At 38.3% G+C, this 25,376-nt stretch overlaps 1 protein-coding gene across 1 annotated transcript in view; it reads right to left on the minus strand.

Annotated features, from left to right (window-relative positions):
* Positions 1–25,376, minus strand: part of KCNU1 (potassium calcium-activated channel subfamily U member 1) — a 305,967-nt gene that overhangs the window by 138,669 nt on the left and 141,922 nt on the right. Inside the window, 1 exon segment of the mRNA XM_069075353.1 lies at positions 920–1,037. Within this exon segment, the coding sequence (XP_068931454.1) occupies positions 920–1,037 (118 nt within the window).

Here is a 25,376-nt window from a genome sequence, read left to right on the forward strand (position 1 = left end):
AGAGAGAGAGAGAGAGAGAGAGAGAGAGAGAGAGAGAGAGCTCAAAATGGAGCTAGCATTAAGGAGGCTTGGGAACTGCTTCTTAGAAAAGGAGAGGTTTTACCTGGGATTTGAAGGAAACCAGGAAGCATAAATGAGGATAGAGGAAATTCCTGGAATGGAGCAGAGTCAGTGAAAATGTAGTTTTCCCATGGAGTTGAAAAACAATTTGGCCAGAGTGACTAGATAGTAGAATACTTAGTACTAAGATGTAAGAAGAATGGAAAGACTGGAAGAAGTCAGGTTATAAATGCCTTTAAAATTCAAACAGAAGATTTTATATTTGATCTAGGAAGCAACAAGAAACCACTGGAGTTTATTGAATAGGAATAACATGCATCCAATAATTTCTATTACCTATACTACTAGTAGTCCCTGGCATTGATGCACTGTTAGGAAAACACACTATTCTATTACAGAAATATTGTTTTATAAGAGTCAGAGGGGGGAAAGGATTTTAAGGGCAAACCTCAGTCTATATTTAATTAATCAGATTAGCCCCATTTCCTCCCAAGAATTTTGATGAATTGAGATTTTTCATGTATTAGATAATTATAATAATTATAATGGCTATTCTCAATATATAGAGAGGCATACCCATATTTCTTTGGGGTGTCCAAAAATATAGAAATTGTTGATGGTCAGAAACCCTAGTGTATTTGTGGCAAATAAAGACTTGAGTTTTCTTAGCTCATTCAAATTTGAAGAAGAGGGGGTGGGGATAATTTGTTGAATGTCAATGGTACTGCTAAATATAAGAATGTCTAACTCCTTCCTGCCCCCCCCCCCCATCCCACACATACTGAGTAGAATTATTCTATTGTTTAGTTATAGGGAGGGAAGAAATCTGCCTTTGGGAGCACAGGTCTCTCCATCTTACCTGATGCTGAAGTTTGACATGGTGGTAGGTTCTCTAGCCATCTTTTTTGTAGAAAAAATTTCTTCCATTTCTTTGGGGCTTCTTTCGGTAAAATTTTCTAAATTTGTGGCAGACATGCCTGAAATAACATTATTAATAATAATAATAACAGCAACATTAGTAAATATAATTAATAATAATAAAAACAGCAACATTAGTAAATCTAAGAAGAATGCATAGAGTTTTCTCCCCAAGAAATTCTTTCCTCTGGTACCAATGGCTTCATTGCTATCCCAGTGCCTTGCCTGGGGTGCTCAATCCACTATCAGTGTGTCACATTTGTTGGTTTTAGGACATCTTCACACTTCAAAAATTTAAAACTCTTATCCCAGCAGCTTTTGTTTATATGAGTTTAATCTATAAGTATTTGCCATATTAGAAATTAAAACATCTTAGTATTATTAAGAAAGAAATTATGATCTCAAGGGCCCCTTGAAAGTGTCTTAGGTAACCCCAGAGATCCCCAGACCACACTTTGAGAACCTCTGCACTACAGATTCAGTATGTCGATGAGATAGAATGTTCATAAACTAGGCCAGGAAGTGGGTAGGAGATTTGGTGCCAAATTTCATGTAGTACAATTAAAAATGAATGCTCCATTACATTCTTTCTCTTTTCTCTAGCATGTTCTCATGTACTTATTTCACATAATTATATTAAGGAAAATACTTTGTAAATTGTAACAGAGGGCTATAGAGATATGTAATGGTAACTGCAATTGTCATGGAATCAGAGAATCACAAAACTTAAAGAGCTGGAAGGCGCTTCTGTGACCAAGTGGTCTGAATCCATTGGGAAAGAAATCCCAAATATTACATACCCTGTAAGTGGTCATCTGGTCTCAGTCTGAAGGATTCTTCTATTATACCCCTGGAGCATTCCATTCCATTTGTTTTTGTCATAAGTATTAGGAAGTTTTCCCTGACATACTGACTCAGTTTGCTTCTTTGTAACTTCTACCCATTACTTCTAGTTCTGCTCTCTACAGCCAGACTTAATTTTAATTCTTCTTCTACATGCTAACCCTTCAAATTCTAGATTTAAAGTTGTCAGACATTTGAGGCCACGGGAGTTTTGTGTTCAATACTCTCATTTTGTAGGTAAAGAAACTGCAGCAGAGAGAGTTTAACGGTCACACAGCTGGCCTGAGGTGATATTTGAACCTGTCTTCCTGGTTCTAAGTCCAGAGCTCTAGCCACCATGCATCACTATGTTACTTGTTCAAATACTTAGAAAATATTTATTCTCCTAACCACTACCTCCCAGTCTTCTCTTCTCCGAACCAAATAGTCCTAGTTCTCTCATCTGCTCCTCATATGACATAGATTCAAGGCCTTTTGACAACCTGGTTGTTCTCTCTATGCCCCCCCTCCCCCCCACCCCCCACCCCCGCCCCCGCCCCAGCTTATAAGTACTTCTTCTACTGTGTAGCCCAGAACTGAACACAGTGCTCTAGATGTAGTCTGACCAGGGTAGAGCTTAAAGGTATTTCTTTTTTTTTTTTTTTGCTGGTTACCTATACCAAGGAGTGTGCTGGAGTCGGTTCTAATTTGCTTAATTGTTAAATTTTCATTGTGAGCACTTACACTTCACTGGATAAATCAAGATTTGATTTATTGTTTTGTTGATTTTTTTAGAGTTAAGAATCTCATAGTAATGAAGGTTAAACTAAAAGTATATGTGAATATTATTTTTTTCTTGATGATCGTGGTTGTTAAATATTTACCAGCATACCCCTGTATTGCTGCTCTACAAACATTGCTTGAGCTCAGCAAGAATGAAGTAGAAGGCTCAATGAATGAAGTAATTTTTAGATTAAAGGACAGGATGCAAATAAAGCAAATGATGATGATGATAGCAACTGGTATTTCTGTAGTACTTTCAGGTTTGCTTTTAGATCATTCTAGCCTCACAACAACACAACACCCTTGTCTATATATCTCTTAATGCAACTTGAGAAGGTATTCTCTCTTTTGGCTTTTAATCACACTTGTTAATTATATTGAACATGTAGTTCACTAAAACCTTCAGATCTTTTTGTCAGACAAAACTGCTAAGTTTCTTTAGTTTTCTGCTAGTGCCTATGAGAAATAGTTGTTTATTTTGCCTTAGTCTCCAGAGGGCCCTGGTAAGCAAAGGTATCCCTAGGAAATACAAAATTAGGATGATTCATTCCCCCTACTCAGGTGTTTTAGGTAACTGGAACTCTGAAAAGACTTAGGAGGCAAGTTGGGAGAACAGCATTTTCCCAACCCTATTCACTCTCTAAGCTATATATTTTTCTTTAGTGACAACTTTCAAAGATAAAAAAAAAAAAACCAACATCCTCCTCCAGTGCTGCCTTATGGTTTACTTTTAGAGCACCTGACTTCATGTAACTCTATCTCACTTAAATTCAATTCATGATGTCATTGGTCCTCTTGGAAAACAAAGAATGAACAACAATAATAACAATAACAGCTTATTTTAATTAGATTTTACCTGGAGAAGAAAGGGAAAATCATGCATTTTAATTTGCCTTTTATGTCCAAAGTCTACAACGGATGGCTCTGCTACTGGAAGCTGATTAAGGAGCTAGAAATTTATGATTAGAAAGGCTTAGGACTTGGGAAAGGGTATGAATGTTAAGACCCAGAGACTAGACATGGTGAGCTTGAACAGCATCAGATTCACGAGACCTATCTCTTGATTTGCTTATCACAGAAACTTCCAAACTTTGCCAGAATTACATCCGACGCCAAAGATGCCTTCACTGTTTTCTGGTCCCCAACTTCAGTTTCCCCTACTTAGCATCTCTGAACTAAGGTGAGTAGCACAAGTCAATAGTGTTTTCTAGGAAGCAAAGAATGACTTATAACCTGTCTTGACTCAGTGGTACATTACCCCTACTTCAACCACCCACCCCAGGAAGACTTTGATCTTCAACTTGGTCTAATAACTCCTTAACTGTAAAATAAAGATAATAATACCTCATCTGTAGAAGGTGTAAAGCCAGAAAGATTTACACTCCGAGCAGTCCTTTTGAAGTTAATTCCCACTTCTAACTCCTCAGGGTCTTGGTTGAGTGCCTCCAAACCCTGGCATGCCTAACTTCTTGATGGCCAGACCCAGAGAGCTTGTCTGAGCAGATGCAAATGACAATGAAACATAATGGATTTGAAGGGAAGTCATCACCACTAACCCACCAACTAATGGACAAGTAACAAGGAAGAACACTACCAATATACATAAAATAGGATAGGGAGAGACAAGGATTTCCTTTTTAATTATATGTATATAGCACAGTGGATAGAGTCCTGGGCTTGGAGTCAGAAAGACCTGAATTCAAGTCCTAACTCAGTCACTTACCAGCTGGACAAGTGGCTTAGTCTCTGCCTGTCTCAGTTTCTTCGACTGTAAAATGGGAATAATAGCACCTACATCTCAGGGTTGATATAAGTGAAATGAGATAGTATTTGTAATGTACACAGTGCCTTATATACAGTAAGTATTTAATAAATGCTTCTTTCCTTCCTATTTTCTTCACTTTCTCTTCCCTTCTCCTCCTCTTCTTTTTTTTTGTCCTTCCTCTCCCCTTCACCATCACTATCCCCCACCTTCCTTCACAGATATTGTTCCTATGCCTGTTCCTGAAGTCAAAAGCATCTCTCTGAGACCTCGGCGGGGCACAATGTGCTCTAACAAGTCCAGAGGGAGAGTTTACAAGGGTCAAACCTTCAAACCCACAGATCTCATCATCTCTGAGACTAACAGTCACAGAACCCTAGAGAAGCCCTTTGCTGCTGCCTCTCCTTTTGATGTTCTGACCATTTGCAAAGAGCTCTAATCCACACAGAAACATCTAATGAGTCAAAACTGACTTCTGATATCCTTTGGGATGTAAGAAAAGGGACATCCTTTGGATCTGTGATTTATCAGCTTTAATCAGCAGTAACTGTATCATACAGATGCACTAAGATTCTGTGTGTTTAGTTTTGGAAGGGGATCCTTCCCTACCTGCAATCCCCAGTAATTTCAGTTTACATATGGAGGCCTGTCTGGAATGATCAAGTTGACTGATATTTCCTTATTTTGTGGTTGGTGTTTACCCTGGGGAAGAATTTGACCAGGGAAAAGAGTATCTGAAGGAAAATCTTGCTGAGGTCTGGTGATGTTACTGTCAACCTTTACAGAACAGTGGGCCTAGTGAAACTCCTGAAAGCTGAGGTATGGAATGTAAACAAAAACACACCCAAGCTGGCTAGTTGGCATGCAGGCAGGAGGGCATGTGAGTAGTATCACAGACACAGCTTCAGTAGATTTTTTTTTAAAGGAGGGGAAGAAAAAAAAAGAAATGGAGTTCGAAATATATATATACATATACACACATACACATATATGCATGCATGTATACACACATACACATAGACATCTATACATACATATATACATATATCTATGCATGTATATTTTCCTATACATATGTACACACACATTATGTATATATACTTACATATATATACATGTATACATAGCATGCACATATACATAATATATGGATACATATATACATTCCTCATATGGTATAAAGATCATTTGTGTCTCTGAACCATAGATTTCAATCTAGGATCTTAGAGGTCATCTATCCCGCCACAGTATTTTACAGATGAGAACAATGAGGTTCCCTCCCCCTACCCCCGTAAAGTTCAGTGATTTGCCCAAAGTCATACAGTTACTTTAGTAACAGAAATAAGATTTCAGCCCAACACTTCTAGATTTCAAATCTAATGCTCTTTTCCAGTGTACCAAACTTGGGACTTTTCAAATCCCTTTCTTGCGACAGGATCTAATGCCAAGGCCTTTGGATTTTTTTTTTAATGTAGATAGCTTTTTTTTTTTCCAATTACACATAAAGATAGTTTTCAGCATTCATTTTTTTTCTAAGATTTTGAGTTTCGAGGTGTTCTCCCTCACTCTCTTCTTTCCTCCCAAAGACAGCAAGCAATCTGATAAAGGTTATACATGTGAAATCATATTAAATATCCTTCTACATTAGACATGTTTTGAAAGAACAGAACAAAAAGAAGAAAAAAAACATGAAACAAAAAGTAAAACTAGTATGCTTCGATCTGCATTCAGATTCCGTAGTTCTTTCTCTGGATTTGGATAGCATTTTCTATCATGAATCTTTTGGAATTATCTTGGATTATTGTATTGCTGAGATAAGCTACATCTATCATAGTTGATCACTGCATAATGTTATTGTTACTGTGTACAATGTTCTCCTGCTTTTGATCACTTCACTCAGAATCAGTTCATGTAAGTCCTTCCAGAAGACCATTGAATTTAAAACCAAACAAACTGAGTTTGAAAAGGAAGAATTTCAGTTAGGCACTGAAGAATGAGATGCTTTTTGAAAAGTGGAAGAAAAAAGCGAAGGTATTCCAACTGGGAGGAAGAAGATGATGAGCAAAAATTATAGGGCATTATAGGGCATTAATTCTCCTCACTCACAGTGAATTCAGTTTGCGTAGGGAGCAAAGTAATCAAAATGGTAGAGTAGGGCTAGATCTTAGAGGGTGTAATAGTAATGGAATTTAAAGATCCCCCTGTATTGGCTTGGTTTTTGGATTGATTGTGTTAAAACCCAGAGCTTGTGAATCCCACTTGTGGGTTGGACTTGTTGATGTGAAAAAGAGATTGCTGAAATGGGAGGAGCTAGTGACATAAATTTAGAGAGACACAAGAGAAAAGAGAGGCAGAAGAACTTTTTGGAAGCAGCATCTTGGATGCAGAGAGAGATGGAGAGGATTGCTGAGGGCCAGTTGGACTTGCCCAGGACTTTTGAGAGCTGCCACCCAGAGCTGCCAAGGACTGAGGAGACATGGCTGTTATGCTGGTACTTTGTCTGTCTGTTTTGATGTTGTTTTGCCAGATTTGTCCACTGGTGAAAGACAGTCCTGTTGTTGCAGAGGACTTGGAACCTTGCTGTTGGTTCAGAGCTCCTGAGACTGTTCTGCAGACAGAGAGTGAATTCTGTCCACTGGCGAAGGACAGTGCTGTTGTTGCAGAGGTCCTGGAACCTGGCTGTTGGTTCATAGCTCCTGAGACTGTTCTGCAGGCAGACAATGAATTAATGAAGACACTGGCAATGTATCTTGTGGCCTTGCTAAGCTTTGTCTCCCCAGGAACAAAGATTGCTGAGAACTTGCCTTGGGTCAAGATGAAGAAAAGACCTCTCTTTGGGTATTAAATTCTGTGCTTAAGCTTGTTGTAACTCTGGGGTAGATGGCCTATTCAGTTGTAATCCAAGAGTGGGGAACTTTTGACCTTTTTGTGCTCTGTGATTGAACAAATGAATGTACTTATGATTGGAAACTGATCTCCATTTGAGAAGAGGGGCTTTGTGGTTGACTAAATGAATGTGCAGCCTAGGGATGGAGTAGTACTTAGAAGAGGGACTTTGTGATTGATCAAATGAATGTAATGTCCAGGGGTGGGGTAGTACTTGAAGATTATTGAATTATACTTGGTAAATGCTGTATTTTGAATGATGTTATATTTTGATTTTCTCTGTTCTTAATTTTTCACTGAGTAAAATGGAGAGTACCTATGCTGGTATTTTGAACCTTGGGAAGTTGCCTTTGCTTGGCACTACAGAGGGTCTTGAATGCTCTCTGCTAAGATAGTCCAGCTTAACTTGGTAGGCAATTGTAACCACTGAAGTTTCTTCAGCTAGGGTGACAAGATGAAGAGATGGATTTTAGGAAAATTTGTCTATTAATTAAATTTAAAATTGATTGGGAGTGAGAATGTAGACAAGTAAAATGCTATTGTATAATCCAGTGGAAAAGTAATGAGGCCAGGAATAGTGGTACACAATTTTTATCCCTGAAGCTAAGTGCAGAAAGCACTGGACCTGGAGTCAAGAAGACCTGAGTTCAAATTTGACATCAGATACTTACTAGCTTTGTGACCTTAGGCATGTCATTTAACCCATTTATTTGAGTTTTTACAACTGTAAAATGGGAATAATAACAATGTCCTGTCTCCCAGCATTCTTATAAGGCTCAAAGGAAATAAAATTTTAAAATAATTGGTACAGTGACTGATATAAAGTAATTGTGATATACATATTTATTCCCTCTCTTCTCCTTGCTAGTAAGAAGGCTGAGCCTGGTGGATGACTTGAACTCAGGAGTTCTGAGCCCAAAGTACTATTTGAGAGATAGACAGGAAGGAAGGAAGGAAGGAAGGAAGGAAGGAAGGAAGGAAGGAAGGAAGGAAGGAAGGAAGGAAGAAAGAAAGAAAGAAAGAAAGAAAGAAAGAAAGAAAGAAAGAAAGAAAGAAAGAAAGAAAGAAAGAAAGGAAAGAAAGAAAGAAAGAAAGAAAGAAAGAAAGAAAGAAAGAAAGAAAGAAAGGAAAAAGAAAGAGGGAAAGAAAGAGAGAAGGAAAGATATAGGGAGAGAGGAGGGGAAGAGAGAGAAAGAAAAAAGGAGAAAGAAGGAAAGAGACAAAAGAAGAAAAAAAGAAGAAAGTAAAGGAGGAAGGGAGGGAAGGATGAAGGTAGGAAGGAAGGAAGGGAGGGATGGAAGAAGGGAGAGAGGGAGAGAGGAAGGGAGGGAGAGGAACTTAGAAAAAAACTAAGAAACAAAAAGATTAATAAGATCTTGAACTAGGGTAGGGCAGGGGGAACTGAAAAGGGAATGGATATGAGATACAGTGAGGAGGTAGAATTGGTAGGATTTGTACTACATCGATACAGTTTTAGGATTACAGTGTGGAAAGACAAGGGATTTTGAATTTACTGAGTAGATAAGGGATACTATATGAGTTATTAATTTAACTACACATCTGGACAATAGTCAATATTTATTTTCTTGTATTTTCTAGTGTGCATACTTAGGCCAGACAGTTAGTCAACTCCCCAGTGCCTTGCATGTAGGAAACAATAAGAATTTGTTGAACTGGATTGAAAATTGCAGAACAGAATTTTGCTCACTATATGGAGGGAAATGTCTGAAAGCTACTCAAATGTGAATAACATAATGAATTCCCCTTCTCTAGTATTCTTCAAGCAATGACTGGATAACTATATGTTGTGGATATATACAAAGGATTCTTGGTAAAAAGAGGTTGGCCTAGACATCCTCTAAAATCCATTTAACTTCTGAATTGCTTCTCTTGCTTATTCCTCTTTAATCTGGTTTTCACTCAGAGGAATTCATGATGTATTTCCTATATATTGTGTTAGGATAGAAAAATGGCGAATGGTAGAAAGAGGATAGTATTTGCTTGGAGGTCAAAGTGGTTTGGTCAAATATAAGTTCCACGGACTCAGGAGAATCAGCATTTAGAACAGGAAATATTAGGGGTGGCCAGGTGGCTCAGTGAGTAAGAGTACCTGCCCCAGAGTCGGGATGACCTGGGATCAAATCCGGGCTCTGATAGCACCACACCCAGAAATAACTGGCCGTGTAACCTTGAGCAACTTAATACCGATTGCTTTAAAAAACAAACAAACAAACAAAAAAATAGAACAAGAAATATTTTGGAGACCACTCAGTCTAATATTCTCGTTTAAAGTTCAGGAAACTGCGGCCAGAGACATAAAGTAACTTGGCCACGGTGACAGGGTTAGTAACTGGCTCATCTGAGTCTAATATAGTTTTCTTTCCACAGTATCACAATGCTCCTAAAGTCTTTTTAAAAGGAAGAATGACCCTTGACTTTGTACTAAAAGATGAGACACCTATCATATGGTATAGACTTCTTCGGTGTAGCCTTTGGACTGAGCCCAAGTTTTATAGAATAATTCCTTTTATTAAAGGGATTTTTCTGTGAAGTTTGGATTCAGTCAAAGGGTCAAACTTAAGGACCTAGAGGGCCACATGTGGCCTCAAGGCTGAAGCACAGCATTTGGAATAAGAGGATCTGGGTTTGAATCCCAGTTCTGCTACCTTTGGGACTATGGGAATTCACCTAAACTCAATGCCTCTTAGATTTTTTCACCTCTAAAGTGACATTAAACTACAAGACCTCTAAATTGTCTTCCTCCTTTAAATCCATAATCCTCTATTTCAGGAAATGTTAATTTTTCACTTAGTGGCAACTAATGAGTCTCTCTTGTAGTTTTCTAGTGTAAGGGTACTTAACCAATGAAATTATATTTTATACATACACATATGGAAGGGAATAAGCATTTATTAATGTGCTAGGGACTGTGCTAAGTGCTTTACAAATATTTCACTTGATCCTCACAACAATCCTGTGAGGTAGGTGCTGTTATTATCCTCATTTTATAGATAGAATACTGAGGAATCTGAAACTGGATAATTTAGGTCTTTCTAACTTCAGGTACTGTACTACCTAGCTGCCCATAATGGGCTTTCTTTTGCAATCCTATATATTTTATATGCATTTAAGAACATTTTTCTGAGAAGGAGTCTAGAGGCTTCTCCAGCCTGACAAATATATACCCCTCCCTCCCTCCCTCCCCCCCCCTCTCTCTCTCTCTCTCTCTCTCTCTCTCTCTCTCTCTCTCTCTCTCTCTCTCTCTCTCTCTCTCTCTCTCTCTCACACACACACACACACACATTATGAACCTCTTTTTAGAGGCTACTAAGATACTAAGATGATGCTTTTATAGCTGACTGTAGGGGAAAGGGGAGTTGAGAAGGGGGAGATATAATCTTGGCAGATGTGTCCCTGTCCATCAATCCAAAAGGATAGGCAGTACCCTATTTAGAATGAGCATGCTGCATACAATACTTAGCATGACATTGGCTAAAAGCAACTTCCTGGCTGACGCTGAGTAAAGTGAACAGAACCAGAACACTATACACAGCAACAGCAACATTGTGAGATGATCAACTATGATAGACTTAGCTATTCTCAGCAATATGATGATCAAAGACAATTCCAAGAGACTCTTGATGGAAAATGTTATCCACATGCAGAGAAAGACCTATGGAGTCTCAATGCAGATTGAAACATTCTATTTTCACTTTTTTTGTTTCTTATGGTTTTTCCCTTTTCTTATTTTTCTTTCACAAAACTACTAATGTGGAAATATGTTTAACATGACTGTACATGTATAGCCTCTATCAGATTGCTTTCTGTCTTGGAGAGGGGGGAGGGAGAAAAGTTTATAACTCAAATTTTTACAATAATGAATTTTGAAAAATATCTTTACATGTAATTGGGGGAGGGGAGGTGGAACATGTTATTAAGGAAAACAACAACAAACAACAACTTCCTGGGGTTATAAAACTAGCCAGCTCAATGTTCTTGGGGCTTAGTAGACATTTAATGGTACTCTATTGCCATCTAGTGGCTTCTGGATAGATAAGTAGTAGATAGAGAACATCTGTTCCTTTAAATAATTACTTATTAAGCACTGCACTGGGTATGAGGGACTGGAGGAACAAAAGTAAAAGTGAAATGATCCCTGTTCTCAGGATGTTTACACCCTATTGGAAGGACATAACATGAACACAGATAAGTACATACAGAAATGGAGAGTACTAAATGATCAGGGATTTCTTAGAATAACTATATAAAAAGCTGACGGGGGCCTTAGCAATCGTCTAGTGCACTCCCCATATTTAACAGATGAGGAGAATAAGGACAAAGAACAGCAATTGATTTGGATAATTTCACAAAATTAGTGGAGACTAGAACTCAGGACTCCTGGTTCCCAAGCCAGTGCTTCCTACCCCTCAGTCATATTGTCTTTTCATTTCTTTAACATTAGCAGTAGTGCCTGGGCAATATTGGTGGTGATTGGGAGGAATACGATTGGATGATTCCCATGTGACAAGTGGGAGGAGTGCTTGTGGATAGGACTCTCCACAAATAGCACTGTCAGTTTTCTCTTTGGATGCTGTAATTTCCCATTTGTTTCTTCCAAGAATGTGAGTGTATAACAAATAGATAAAGGTCATGGTGGAATTCAGGTACTTTATGTATGTGGTATAGGAATAAGTGTGCAAATGCAGTATTAGGCAATACTGTATTTTACCACATAATCATCACAAATTTTATGCCAAATTTTTTTTGCAAAAAAGTAGGATGCGACCATTATGTGAAGCTTTAAAATTGTGTGGGCATTACTTGTCTTTTAGTTTCTGCCAATCTCACACCAATTTTTCACTCACTGAAAGCTGTTTCTATAGCTCTGTTTCCAGGCTGTTCAAGTGAACACAATCATTTTTAGCTTGAAGCCCACAGAATAGTTTGTATATTTACCCATAATCAGAAAGAAATGCTTTACACCTTAATGTATTGCTGGGTAATGAACTGTACAGTTTAGCCAGTGTTAGAAGATGTAAGTCTTACCATATCACACGCCTTACTCATGGCGCTTTGCTTTCCCACCCACTCATTCATTTTGCGCCTAGGGCTCTTCTTTGGGTTGAGTGACAATACTGTTAGCACTGAAGCACTCTAAACAAACTATGCAAGTCAGCTTTTGGAAATATACTGACAATGCACAGAATTCTAGGTTTGCCTCTCACAATATGCAAGAGATGAATGCATATCCATATGTCACTGCTGCTCTGTTTACCTTTTAAACAGCATGAGGAACATAATTTATACCATGGGATGGTTGTGTGATGAAAGGTTATAAACCAATTTTTGGACTTAAAAAACAGGGTGCAATGTGATGGTGATCACTAATTATGTGGTGAAATATGGTATACCTCACTTTAAGATAAAACTTCTTTAGTTCTTTCAAAGATCTGTTCTTTCATTTTATGGGTACTTCCTTATTCAATAGTTTAATTTGCAAGTCCTCCATTGCTTAGCAGTCTGAATGAGCTTTTATGAGGAAGGAAGGAAAAAAAGGACAGAAGAAGGAAGGAAGGAAGAAAGAAGTAAGGGAGGGGGTAAAGGAGGGAAGGAAGGAAAAGGGAAGGAAGAAATGAAAAAAGAAGGAAAGGAGGAAGGAGAAAGAGAGGGGCCTATTTCTGAAATTTTCTAGTTGTAAAAAATTTGTACTGTGTGTACAAAACCTTCAAAAGTCAGTTCAATTCTACCACTTATGGGGCAGTATTTTAGAGAAGGAAAAAATGAAGCACATAAAAGCAACAATAATGATAATACTCTAAAAGTAATCAATTAAATGTGATGATATTCCTTAGAAAATGAGTCTTTTTTTTTCAAGCTGATTCACAGCCAATTTCCTCTAAACAACAAGACTCCCTTAGTGCATTTTCTATTTCAATTTACTTATGGAAACTAGGCTTACAAACAACTTTTTCAGAAGCATAGCACATGAACAATGGGTTGGGGGCCTGGACTTTCTCAGAGTCATAGTACAGTGAAGATGCTTCCTCTGGGTCATTTGATAAGAGACTAGCCTATCTTTTCAGCCTTTTCTGGGGAAGCCATTGTGGTCTAATGGTTGTGTTTGTCCTTTGTTTTTGAAGAGGACCTTGGTTGGCATCTGGGAAATGATGACATGACTTGCAGTTGACCTTGATTTGAGTGAGGAAGGGCTGTGCAAGGTCACCAGCCTCACTTTCTCTTCCAGAGCCATCTGGATCCAGTAACCAGATATTCATCAGGAAGACTGGAGATGATCCAGGTCTAATGGAAAGCATTATGAACTAAGGACCCAGAGATGGAGCTCTGACTCTCTCTGTGCATCTGACTTGCTGTGTTTTCTTGAACAAGTTCCTTCTTTACTCTGGGCTTCTGTTTTCTTATGTTGAACAAAAGCATTAAACTAGACAATCTCTAAGGAGTCTTCTGGCTCTGGCATTCTCTTCTATATGATAAGGTCACTTTCAGTTCTGACATTCTATGTTTAGTTCTTTTTATGTTTATGTTTAGTTCTTTTCTTCAATGTTTAGTTCTAATATTATATTTTAATTTGCCACTATCTCTAATATTATATATTCTGAGCTCTTTTCCAGGTCTAATATCTAATGTAAAGAGTAAAAAAGTCCCTGATTTTATGGATTCGATAGTCATAGGATTTATTGCAGCAAAAGGATTTCAACCCACTCATTAAAAGAAGGGGAAACTGAAGTGAGAGGTAAAATTAGTTGCCCAAAGTCACAAAGTCAGCATATAGCAACACTAGAATTGGGAGCTTGGTCTAGTGACTTAGTTACAGTTCCCTTTCCATGATGTTTCTATTCCTGTGTGAAGAAAAAAGAAGGGACTTCTAGCAGTCTATAGAGAAGTGTCAAACTCACACCTAACATGTTGTATGTGACTGATCCAAACAAGACTAAAATGTAACTACAAAATATTTAACACAATAAATGAAAATACAATAAAACATAGATTATATTACATTTTAAAAATAAGTTGTTGTGAAGCCTGGAGGGATCCTTATGTACATATTAGTGGCCTCTACTTCTGCTTGAGTTTGACACCACCAGTAGAGAGGATAGAGCAGGGGATTTGGTGTAAGAATATCCAGATTTAAATTCGGATTCTGCTGTGTATGTGACTTGGAACAAGCCCTGCCTTTGACTTCCCTTAATCAAAGAATCAGAAAAACAAAAGCTCATTGGTTTTCCCTAACAATCTGAGTCACTGTTAGATCATTTCTCCTGCAGTGGTACCACAGTACTGGGGAAATTAAAATGTTTTACCAATATTCAAAATGGGAGAGAGTTGAGTTGGCAAACTCTGGGTCAGATGAAGCAGAATTTTAATTGCTGGCAAGATTTTATAATTCGTTATTAAAGGAAAGAAATAATGCCTCAAAAACATGAGAATGACTATATCAAAAACAATTCATTTTCTACTGACCTCATTGTCTTCCCCTCTAAGGTTGCTGTTGCTCAGTTATTTCAGTCATTTCTGATTCTTAATGGCCTCATTCAGGATTTTCTTGGCAAAGATAATGGAGTAATTTGCCATTTCCTTCTCCAGTACATTTTACAGGGTTAAGTGACTTGTCTAGGCTCACATAGCTAATAAATGTCTCAGGCCAGATTTGAACTCAGGAAGATGAGTTTTTCTGACTTTAGGCTTAGCACTCTATTCACTATACCACCTAGCTGCTTCACCCTTTAAGGCTACCTTCCTTTCAGTTACTTTGTATCTTGTGTGTGTGTGTATATAGACACATGCATATACACATGTACACATATACATACATATGCATATATGCATGATTCGTACATACATGTGTATACATTTGGGGTATATGAAGTGTTAAGGGAAGACTGGTACTTGTCCTTATTCAGGGCTGCTTTCCACATTTGGTGTCCATTTGCCACCTACCTCTCACCTGTGGCTCCAAAAAGCTAGAGCATACACAGTGGCCACACCCTGGGAAAACCATTTCAGAAGATGGTTTAAACCATGTTGAAAGTAAATGATTGACCTCAAACCCAGGAGTAATTTAGGGGGTCTGCTCTCAAGGAAGTGAAGACTTCCCTGGTGGAATAGGAAGATGTGAACAATTTGTTCCAATTGGCCATGAAGGTGGTGGAAGCAGGTGCTGTGGAGGACTGAGTCTGGTTAGACAGTGAGATGCCAAGTCAATCCACTGCTTCCTAAGCCATCACCAGTCATCTTGACTTTTTTCCTGCCACTCAACTCTGGTGATTCTGAAAGCAAGAATGAAGTTGATGACTTCAGGCAATTCTGCCTCATTTAAATCCAATTTATGTATGAGTCAAAAGACATCATCCATACCATTTTACCATATTTACCTACTTCAGGGTCCTGTGGTGATGGGCAACTGATGGGCAACAGATAAAGCAAGCAACTGGGAGCTGCAATCTTAATCCTGACCAAGGGCAGCCCAAGGCATTGGGCTGTCTTTTCACTGAATTAAAGCAATAGTGGGATTCAGCAACCTCCCTAAGTGTCTGAACAATCTTTTTAAAAGACTAAACTGCTCACCTCCAGGCATGAGGAAAGGATTAGAAACCTAACCCTGACTTACTTACTGTGGTAGGAAGGGATCCTACCTTGCAGTCAACACACACACACACACACACACACACACAACTTTTGTGAAGAAAATTCCACTCACCCCTTATCCATGGAATGACTCACACTTAAAACACGAAATCCAGTAGATCTGAGAAACGAACAGCTCTTTTTGTGAAAGACCTCAGGATGTATCACATTCAAATAGCAGCCCTGAGTGAAATAAGGCTGGCAAATGAAGGCCAGCTTACCAAAGTCAGAGTTGGATACATGTTTTTCTGGAGTGGTCATCATGAAAGCTAGAGTAGGTTTTGGAATTAAATCTAATCTAATTAGTAAGCTTGTATGCCTCCCCAAAGGAGTGAACAATAAGCTCATGACAATGTAATTGCCACTTGCAGGAAATTACCGTGCCACCATCATCAGCATGTGTAATGAATCCTGATGAAGTCAAAGAAAAATTTTACGAAGACCTGGAGACCCTCACCATCAATATGCTGAAAGAATACAGGCTTGTAATTCTGGGTGAGTTTAATGCCAGAGAAGGCACAAACTATCAGACATGGCAGAGAATCCTTGGGAGTTGGGGAGTCAGAAAGAGTAACAGTAGCAGTCACTTACTGCTGAGGACTTGTGATTGTCATCACCAGTACTGTCTGCTATTTAACTAAACACAATAAACTTTGTGAATCAACCTGCAGAACAAATATTAGCATTTAATAGACTATGTCATTGTAAAGAGAAGAGGCAGACTGAATGTGGGAGTGACAAAGGGATATGTGATGCAGAGTGCTGGACCAAACACAGACTTATTCTCTCCAAGCTGAACATTCTCATTCAATAAAAGAAGTGGCCCCAAGGCAAAATGACCGTCAGAATACTTAACACCAAGATATTGGAGTGCTTTTCCATGCATTAATAGTTTGCTTTAATTTGAAGGGAAAGCTAAATCAACACATGGTTGGCAACAGTGGAGCAGAAAAGAAGTGGGCAGCTTTCAGAGATTTGGTGTACAGCCTTTCATTTAATCATCTGGGCCAGAAAACTCACAAACATCAGTACTGGTTTGATGAAAATGATGGGGAAATTCAGAAATTACTAAATGAAAAATTAGAACTCCACAGGGTTTACCAGCAGAATAGTTCACCTATCTCTATAGAAGGCAGCATTTAACTCCATCAAAAGTAAAGCACAAGCAAAGTATAGAGAGATGCAGGATTCTTGGTTCAGTAAGAAGGCAGATGAAATTCAGTTTTGTGCTGATAGTAAAAATCCAAAGTGCTTTTATGATGCCCTGAAGGCTATTTATGAGCCAAGGACATTTGGTACATCTCAACTACTTAGCACTAATGGAGCCACACTGATTAGTTCATGATCCTGGAGAGATGGACTGAATGTTTCCATAGTCTTCTGAGCAGACTGTCATCAACCAATGCTGAAGCCACTGACCATATATTTCAAGTTGAAGTCACTTCCTCTCTAACCAAACTTCCAACTGAAGGAGAAGTTTTGAAAGCCATTAGGCTTCTTTCATGTGGCAAAGCATCTGGCACTAACTCTATTACAGTAGAGATTTACAAGGCAGAGGGTCCACTGTTCATACAAAAGCTGACAGAAATCTTCTAGGTTATGTGGTAAGAGGAGATTATCCCCTAGGAATTCAAGGATCTTTTGATTGTCCATTTCTATAAAAGAAAAGAAAATAGTTTGTCCTGTGGGGTGGGGGGATTCTCTTTTTCAGCCACTGCCAGCAAGATTCTTGCTAAGGTCATCTTTAATAGGGTAATACTTCACCTGGAAGACAGTCATCTATCTGAGAACAAGTGTGGCTTCAGAAAGGGTAGAAGAATGGTCCATAGGGTGTTTGCTGACTGATAACTCCAGCAGAAATGTCAAGAGCAGAATAAAGGTCTGAACACATTTGTTTATCTGACCAAGGCCTTTGATACTGTCAGTTGAAAAGGCTTGTGAAAGATCATGGTGAAATCTGGTTGCCAGGAGAAGTATATCAGTATCAGACCAGTTTCATGACAGCATGCTTGCATGGGTTTTGGATAATGGATGATGCTCTCACACTTTTCTAGTCACCAACTAAGTGAATCAAGCCTGTGTGCTTACTCCCAAACTTCTTAGTATGATGTTTTCAGCAATGTTGATATGCAATTTTTTGTTTGTTGATGATTGTGCATGCCTCTGAGACTAAGATACAACAGAGTATGAATCAAATTTCTGCCATGTGACAATTAACACCAAGATCTCTATCAATCAGTACTGTACCATCCATATGTGAAACTATTGGTTACAGCAAATGCAGAAATTTTGAATGATGTGGATAAGTTCACTTACCTTGGCAGTATACTTTCCAGGATGTACACATAGATGATTGAGGTTGATGCATGAAATGTAAGAGCTAGATCAGTGTTTTGGACGTTCCAGAGGAAAGTGGAGGATAGCAGAGTTATTATTAGGCTGCCTACCAAACTGAAGGTTTACAGAGTTGTTTTGTTGACTTCATTGTTGTATGCCTGTGAAACCTGGACAGTATGCCACTGAAATTCTAGGAAACTCAATCACTTTCATTTGAATTGTCTTACAAAGATTCTGAAGATCACTTGGCAAAGTAACGTACCAGACACTGAGATCCTTTCTCAAGCTGAACTGCCAAGCCTTTAAATCCTACTGTAGACAGTAAAACTCTGATGGACTGGCTATGTTGTTTAAATGCCAAACCTACATTTGCCTAAAATAATATTTTACAGAGAACTCAAATAAAGTATGAACTCACAAAGAAGTCAGAAGAAGCAATACAAGGACATTCTCAAGGTCTCTCTGAAAAACTTTGGAATAAATTGGGAGACATGGGAACACCGGCACAGAGCCACCCAGGATGGCATGTGCCCACATCCAAGAAGGCAATGTGCTTTATGAGCAAAGCAAAATAGAAGTAGCTGAAAAGAAACCAATATAAATGCACAAATTTAGAGACATCTCTTTTCCAAATGTTATTATGGACTATTTGAGTCCAAGCTGTGGTACAGCCTTCCAGGCTCATGTTGGTTTAATCAGTCACAGTCAAACACATGTATATTGACCCTGACACAGTGATGTCATTTTGGTTTGTTTTGAGTACAAAAGACAACAACCAAGATAAAGACGTGTATGCACATATGTGTATAGATACATATAGACACATTGTGCATTGTATGTATTTATAAATAGTCACATATTTAAGACATATATTAGATAACTCTGTCTCTAATATTTCCCATTAGGATATAAACTCCTTGAGGTACAACCCTTAGCACAATGCTTCAGTAAATGCAGTAAACTCTTAATACATGTTTGCTAACTGATTAACTGGCCAGATTGCTCCATCAGAGGATTGACAACGACGTGGATTGCCTGCATTTCAACAATATACTTGTCAGTTTCACTCATATCTTTGTGGAACAAATGGAAAGAGGAAGGTTAGATGATAGTACAGTTAGGTATATCGATAACTATTAAAATGAGCAGTACTAAAGAGTTTTTGATGTCATGTTGGAGGAAAGGGAAGGTAATAAGTATTTATATAGTGACTACTTTGTGTCAAGGAACTATAGTAAATGCTGTGTACGTGTATTATTTTATTTGATCCTCACAACAATCCTGGGAAGTAAGTGCTATTATCCTCATTTTCCAGTTGAGGAAATTGAAGCTGAGGTTGTGACTTACCCAGTGTCACAAAGCTAGGAAGTATTCAAACTCACATTTAAACTCAGGTCTTCCTGACTTCAGGACTAGCATTCTCTTTACTGCACCACTTAGCCAACTTGAGAAAAGTGTCTCTCTTATTACAAGGGATATATCCTCGGCCCCATGCTGTTTAACACTTTTATCAATAATCTAGCGCAAATGACATTCTTATCTGCAAGTGACATAACACATAGATAACAACTAACACAGTTAGTGAAAACATGATCCTAAAACAAAAATCTCAGTAAGATTAAAATTAATAGGGACAATTGTAAAGTTCTCTATTTGGGCTCAAAAATCAATCTGACAAGTACAACATAGGAAAAACTTAGCCAGACACAAGTTTTTCTGAAAAAAAAAATCTTAGGGTTTAAATAGATTGTCACCTCCAAATGCCTTAACAGCCATGTAGCATTAGGCAATAATAACAACTTAGATGATCCTAGGCTGCATTAATAGAGGTATACTGTAATGAGGGAGGTGATCATATTTGTTTTATTTGACCCCAGAGAATAAAAATAGGAATTACACATAATGTTTCAGAGTAGCGGTGTAGTGGCAAGCAAAATTGTGCTTAGCTCCTTTCTTCAGTTATTCAAGTGTCTTTGAACCTCACCTGTGATTACATCAAGTCTTTGTTAGAAACAGAACCTGTGAAGCCCACAGTGGGAGGAACTTGCCAAAGACCAGAAATGGAATGGGTGTAAGAGGAAGAGTGGAACAGGAAAGAGGAGAGCAAATAAAAGCTCCAGCACAAACTGGGACTGAGCAGAACTGGGAGGAAGGATGGCTGTGGTGCTGGCACTCTGTCTGTCTGTTCTGTCCGTCTTGATGTTACTTTGTCAGACCTGTCTGCTGACAAGAGGACATTGCTGTCGTTACAGAAGCCCTGGGACTTTACTGCAGGTTCAGAAGCCCTGAAAGAGGACTTTCCTGCTGTCTGTTTACAGAAGTACCGAAGGAAGGTTTTAATGATGTTTTCAGAGGTCCTGGGACTTTTCTGATGATTTGTGTTAATTTCTCAGACAGAGGCCTGTCTGTTGGTATGTGTTAATTTCACAGGCAGAAAATGAATTGATGATAGTGCCAGCAATGTGTATGAATGTTGTTGTGACTCTGCTAAGCTATATGTGTGGAGCCGGAGTGGGAACTGAGAGCTGCCTACCTGTGAATCCAGGTGACAGTTGTGTGAATTCAGGAAAAAGCTGAAGCATGGAAGAGGAGTCAGGGAGTTTGGGAGTCAGCCTCCAGTCAAGATGAAAGGCCCTCTACTTGGATACTTAGTGCTGACAGACAAGATTAAGACTGTGACCTAGCAGTGTATTTTTGTATTTTGTACTCCTTTTATTCCTATTTTGTACTTTGTACTTTGTATTTTGTATTCCTTAAAGACGATTGCTTCTTAAGGATGATTGAGTTAAGGATGATTGGAAGCCAGTATCCAATCAAGAGAAAGAAAACTTTAGATGGGTACTTTATATTGCTTGATTCAGATTGTGACTTACTGAATGACATCTTTTGTTTAAGACTATGTGGCTAGTTTAGTAATAACTTTTTATGTATATTGTTGTGAATGTTTTCCTTCAGTTTATTACTGAATAAATAGAGAGCTCACTATACTATGTGATCAGAACCTTAAAGTCATTCATAGCAGCAGTCCTCAGGAGAGCTACTTATGCTTGTCTTTATAAGCAGATTTTGATTCACTGTAAGACCAACTTTTCTAATAATTAAAGTCATCCAAAAATGGAATGGTTTGCCTTCTGGTGGTATTGGGTTACTTCTTACCAGAAGTCTTTTGGGGCAGCTAGGTGGCCCAGTGGGTAGAGTGCCAGGTCTAGAGTCAGGAAGACTCATATTCCTGAGTTCTAATCTAGTTTCTGACACTTACTACCTGTGTGACTCTGGGTAAGTCACTTCACCCTATTTGCCTCAGTTTCAAGAGCTAGAAAAGGAAATTGCAAATTACTCTGGGTTCTTTGTTAAGAAAACCATTCAAATGGAGTCATGAAGAGTCAGACATGACTAAAAAAAAACTAAACAACAGAGGTCTTTAAGTGGAGGCTGAATGACCACTTCCCAAGGATGTTGTAAAATAGATATTTTATTAGATATGGATGGCCTCACTGGGCTCAGACATCTCTTTTAACTCTTGAGATTCTGTGGGTTATTTGGTTCTGCAGCTCAAATAGCGGGTGTCTCAAAAGTCTTAGTATGGTTTTAAGCTAGGAGAAGCTTGTTAATCTTAAATTAAAGTTAATTGACAATAAACTATTAAGCTTTAATAGCTTAAAACTACATTGAGATTTTTGGAACATCATGTATTGCTTGTCTTAAAACCTTTTCCCCTTCTCATATTCTATGTTCAAAGCTATAGCTCAAACTATAACATTCCATGGGCTTAAATTCTCTCTAGCTCTCATATTCTAAGTGCTGGCATTTTCTATTTTATATGTTAAGTACCCATCCAGTGGAGAGAGAAAAATATCTGCTACTTTATGAGAAATTGGAGAATGTAGCCACTCCAAGAAAGCGAAATGTCGATTAATGAGAATATACTGAAGAAGAATGTGAGTCCAAAGTGATTGTTAGTTCTTCTTAGAATAAAATTTATGCTAAGAAGGCAGTTTATTTTTGGCTAAACAGAATAAGGAACCAAAAGAGAGAGGTAGGATCCCTGAGAGACTCTGAAAATCGGTTAAAGAGAAGAACCATTAAGTGCTAAAAATTTCATTTCAAGGTTAGATCAATCATACTAAAACACAGCTTTCATAATAATAGCTCTCATTTCTATAGTACTTAAAGTTAAAAAAAGAGCTTTCCTCACAATTGTTTTATAAGGAAGGAAGTATTAGCCCCACTTTGCAGATGAGAAAGCTGAAAAAGTACCTTATCCTCAAGTTATTATTCTTCATAGGTAGAACTCCAAAATAGGGGAGTGGTCTCCACAGCCAGGGCTCATCTCACAGAGATGCTAATTTAGAATGTTAAACCAGCCAGGAAACATTAAAGGGTGTATTTTATCTATATCCTCCAGCTTGAACTTCCTGGTCTGGTTTTCCTGGACTTTATGGCTTGGCCCCACTGTACTTTCTCATTACTCCCCAATGCATATCTCTTGTTTTAGTGTGTGTGTGTGTGTGTGTGTGTGTGTGTGTGTGTGTGTGTGTGTGTGTGTGTACTAAAGGGTTTGCAAATCATTTTACAAATAATATATCATTTAATCTTCTCATACCCTTTAGAGTAAGTGATATCCCCATTTTACACACAAGGCTGAGAGGTTGTCATTTGCCCAGGGACATTTAGCTAATAAATGAATGAAGCAGGATTTGATTTCAGATCTTCCTGATTCCAAGTTCAGTACTCTATCCACTGTGCCACCCAGCTGTCTCGTTTAGGCCTTTTACTATGTTCTATATCTTTCTACCATGTTCATTCCTAATTCCTTTTTTCTTATGCTGTTTCTTCAATTCTTGGTAGAAAGGGAGGAAAGAAAAGGGAAGAGGCACTTGTATAGTTCCTAGTTCCTTCTATGTACTAAGTGCTTTACAGATACTATCTCATTTGATCCTCATAATAATAACCCTGTGAGATTTTACAGTTGAGGAACTGAGGTAAGCAGAGGCTAAATGATTTTCTCAGGGAGCCACAGCTAATGTCTGAGGCTGAATCAGAACTGAAATCTTCCTGACTCCAGGTATAGGGCTGTATCTTCTGTGTCCCCTACCTGCTTCCAGTTCTTGGAGGTTAGGGTACAAAGTTCTTTCCATAGTACTTAATTGATAAGGGTTTTGTTTCTTTGTTTTATAACGTGTCTTGCTGGGAACTGAATCACTGGCAGCTCTGGCAATTTCCAGACTTTTTGGCCCACAAACGCCAAAGACAGCATAGAAGGTCAGTGGAAAAACTCTGTTGGAAAAGGATGAGAAAGGAGCACAGTTCATTCTCAGGTGGCAGAGGTGGTGGTGGTAATACATTGGCAAGGCAGCAGCTGCTTCTGGAGCTTCTGGCCTACAGATGGTGTGGGGATCAGGCTGCTGATCACAGGGAGATGGCAGGGATCTCTTTGCTGGTGCTGAGGCAGGATTCTTTTGCTTTGTCCTGCTTGGCTGTGGGTCACAGTCCTGGGCTGTGATCCTGGGGTGAGGAGGAGTGCTGGTGTGGTAGGACTTGTGGTGCAGTGGAGAGGAAATCCTCCTCAAAGTTCCAAGGCAGAAAAGGGTGCTTGTGATCACTCACAAACCAGGAGAAGAGTAAGCACCTCTCCTTTGATCTTACCACCTTGGAATAACTGAAAATTTACAGGCCCCTAGAAATATCTCTCAAAACAGCTGCACGAAGCCCCTGAAATTTGGGACAGGACACCCTACACACTGGAAGCAGGGTCCTACTTTAACAAAGAGTTAGAAAGTTGAGTATTTGGCTGGGAAAATGAGCAAACCTCAGACTATAGAATCTTACTTTGGTGACAAAGAAGAGTGAAACATACAACTAGAAGAAGACAACAAAGTCAAAGCTCCTACACCAAAAGCCTCTAAGAAAAATATGAATCAGTCACAGGCCATGGAAGAGCTCAAAAAGGATTTTGAAAATCAAGTAAGAGAAGTAGAGGAAAAATTGGAAAGAGAAATAAGAGAGATGCAAGAAAATCATGAAAAATGAATCAACAGTTTGCTAAAGGAGACCCCCCAAAATACTGAAGAAAATAACACCTTAAAAATAGACTAACCCAAATGGCAAAAGAGGCTCAAAAAGGTAATGAGGAGAATGCCTTAAAAAGCTGAATTTGCCAGATGGAAAAGGAGATCCAAAAGCTCACTGAAGAAAATAATTCCTTAAAAATTAGAATGGAGCAAATGGAAGCTAATGACTCTATGAGAAATCAAGAAATTATAAAATAGAACCAAAAGAATGGGGAAAAAAATGGAAGACAATGTGAAATATCTCATTGGAAAAAACACTGACTTGGAAAATAGATCCAGAAGAGATAATTTTAAAATTATTCAGCTATCTGAAAGCCATGATCAAAAACAGAGTCTAGACATCATCCTTCAAGAAATTATCAAAGAAAACGGCCCTGATATTCTAGAACTAGAGGGTAAAATAGAAATTGAAAGAATTCACCAATTGCCTCTTGAAAGAGATCCCAAAAGGAAAATTCCTAGGAATATTATAGCCAAATTCCAGAGTTCCCAGGTCAAGGAGAAAATATTATAAGCAGCCAGAAAGAAATAATTCAAGTACTGTAGAAATACAATCAGTATAACACAAGATCCAGCAGCTTCTACATTAAGGAATCAGAGGACTTGGAATGATATTCCAGAGGTCAAAGGAGCTAGGATTAAAACCAAGAATCACCTACCCAGCAAAACTGAGTATACTGAGTAATACTTCAGTGGAAAATATGGATATTCAATGAAATAGAGGACTTTCAAACATTCTTGATGAAAAAAAAAAGATCAGAGCTGAATAGTAAATTTGACATTCAAATACAAGAATCAAGAGAAGCATGAAAAGGTAAGCAGAAAAAAGAAATCATGAGGGACTTATTAAAGTCGAACTATTTATACTTCTACATGGAAAGATGATATTTTAACTCAGGAGACCTTTCTCAGTATTAGGGTAGTTGAAGGGGAAGAGATATACATATACATACACACATATACACATATTCATTTATGTATATATATTTATATGTGTATATATAAATATATACACACATATATAGACAGAAGGCACAGGGTGAGTTTAATATGAAGGATGATATCTAAAAAATAAAATTAAGGGATGAGAGAGG

Source organism: Petaurus breviceps, unplaced genomic scaffold (assembly GCF_028583685.1).
Source record: "Petaurus breviceps papuanus isolate PSGF00001 unplaced genomic scaffold, PetGlider_PUasm1.0 90919, whole genome shotgun sequence".
Classification (NCBI taxonomy): Eukaryota; Metazoa; Chordata; class Mammalia; order Diprotodontia; family Petauridae; genus Petaurus; species Petaurus breviceps.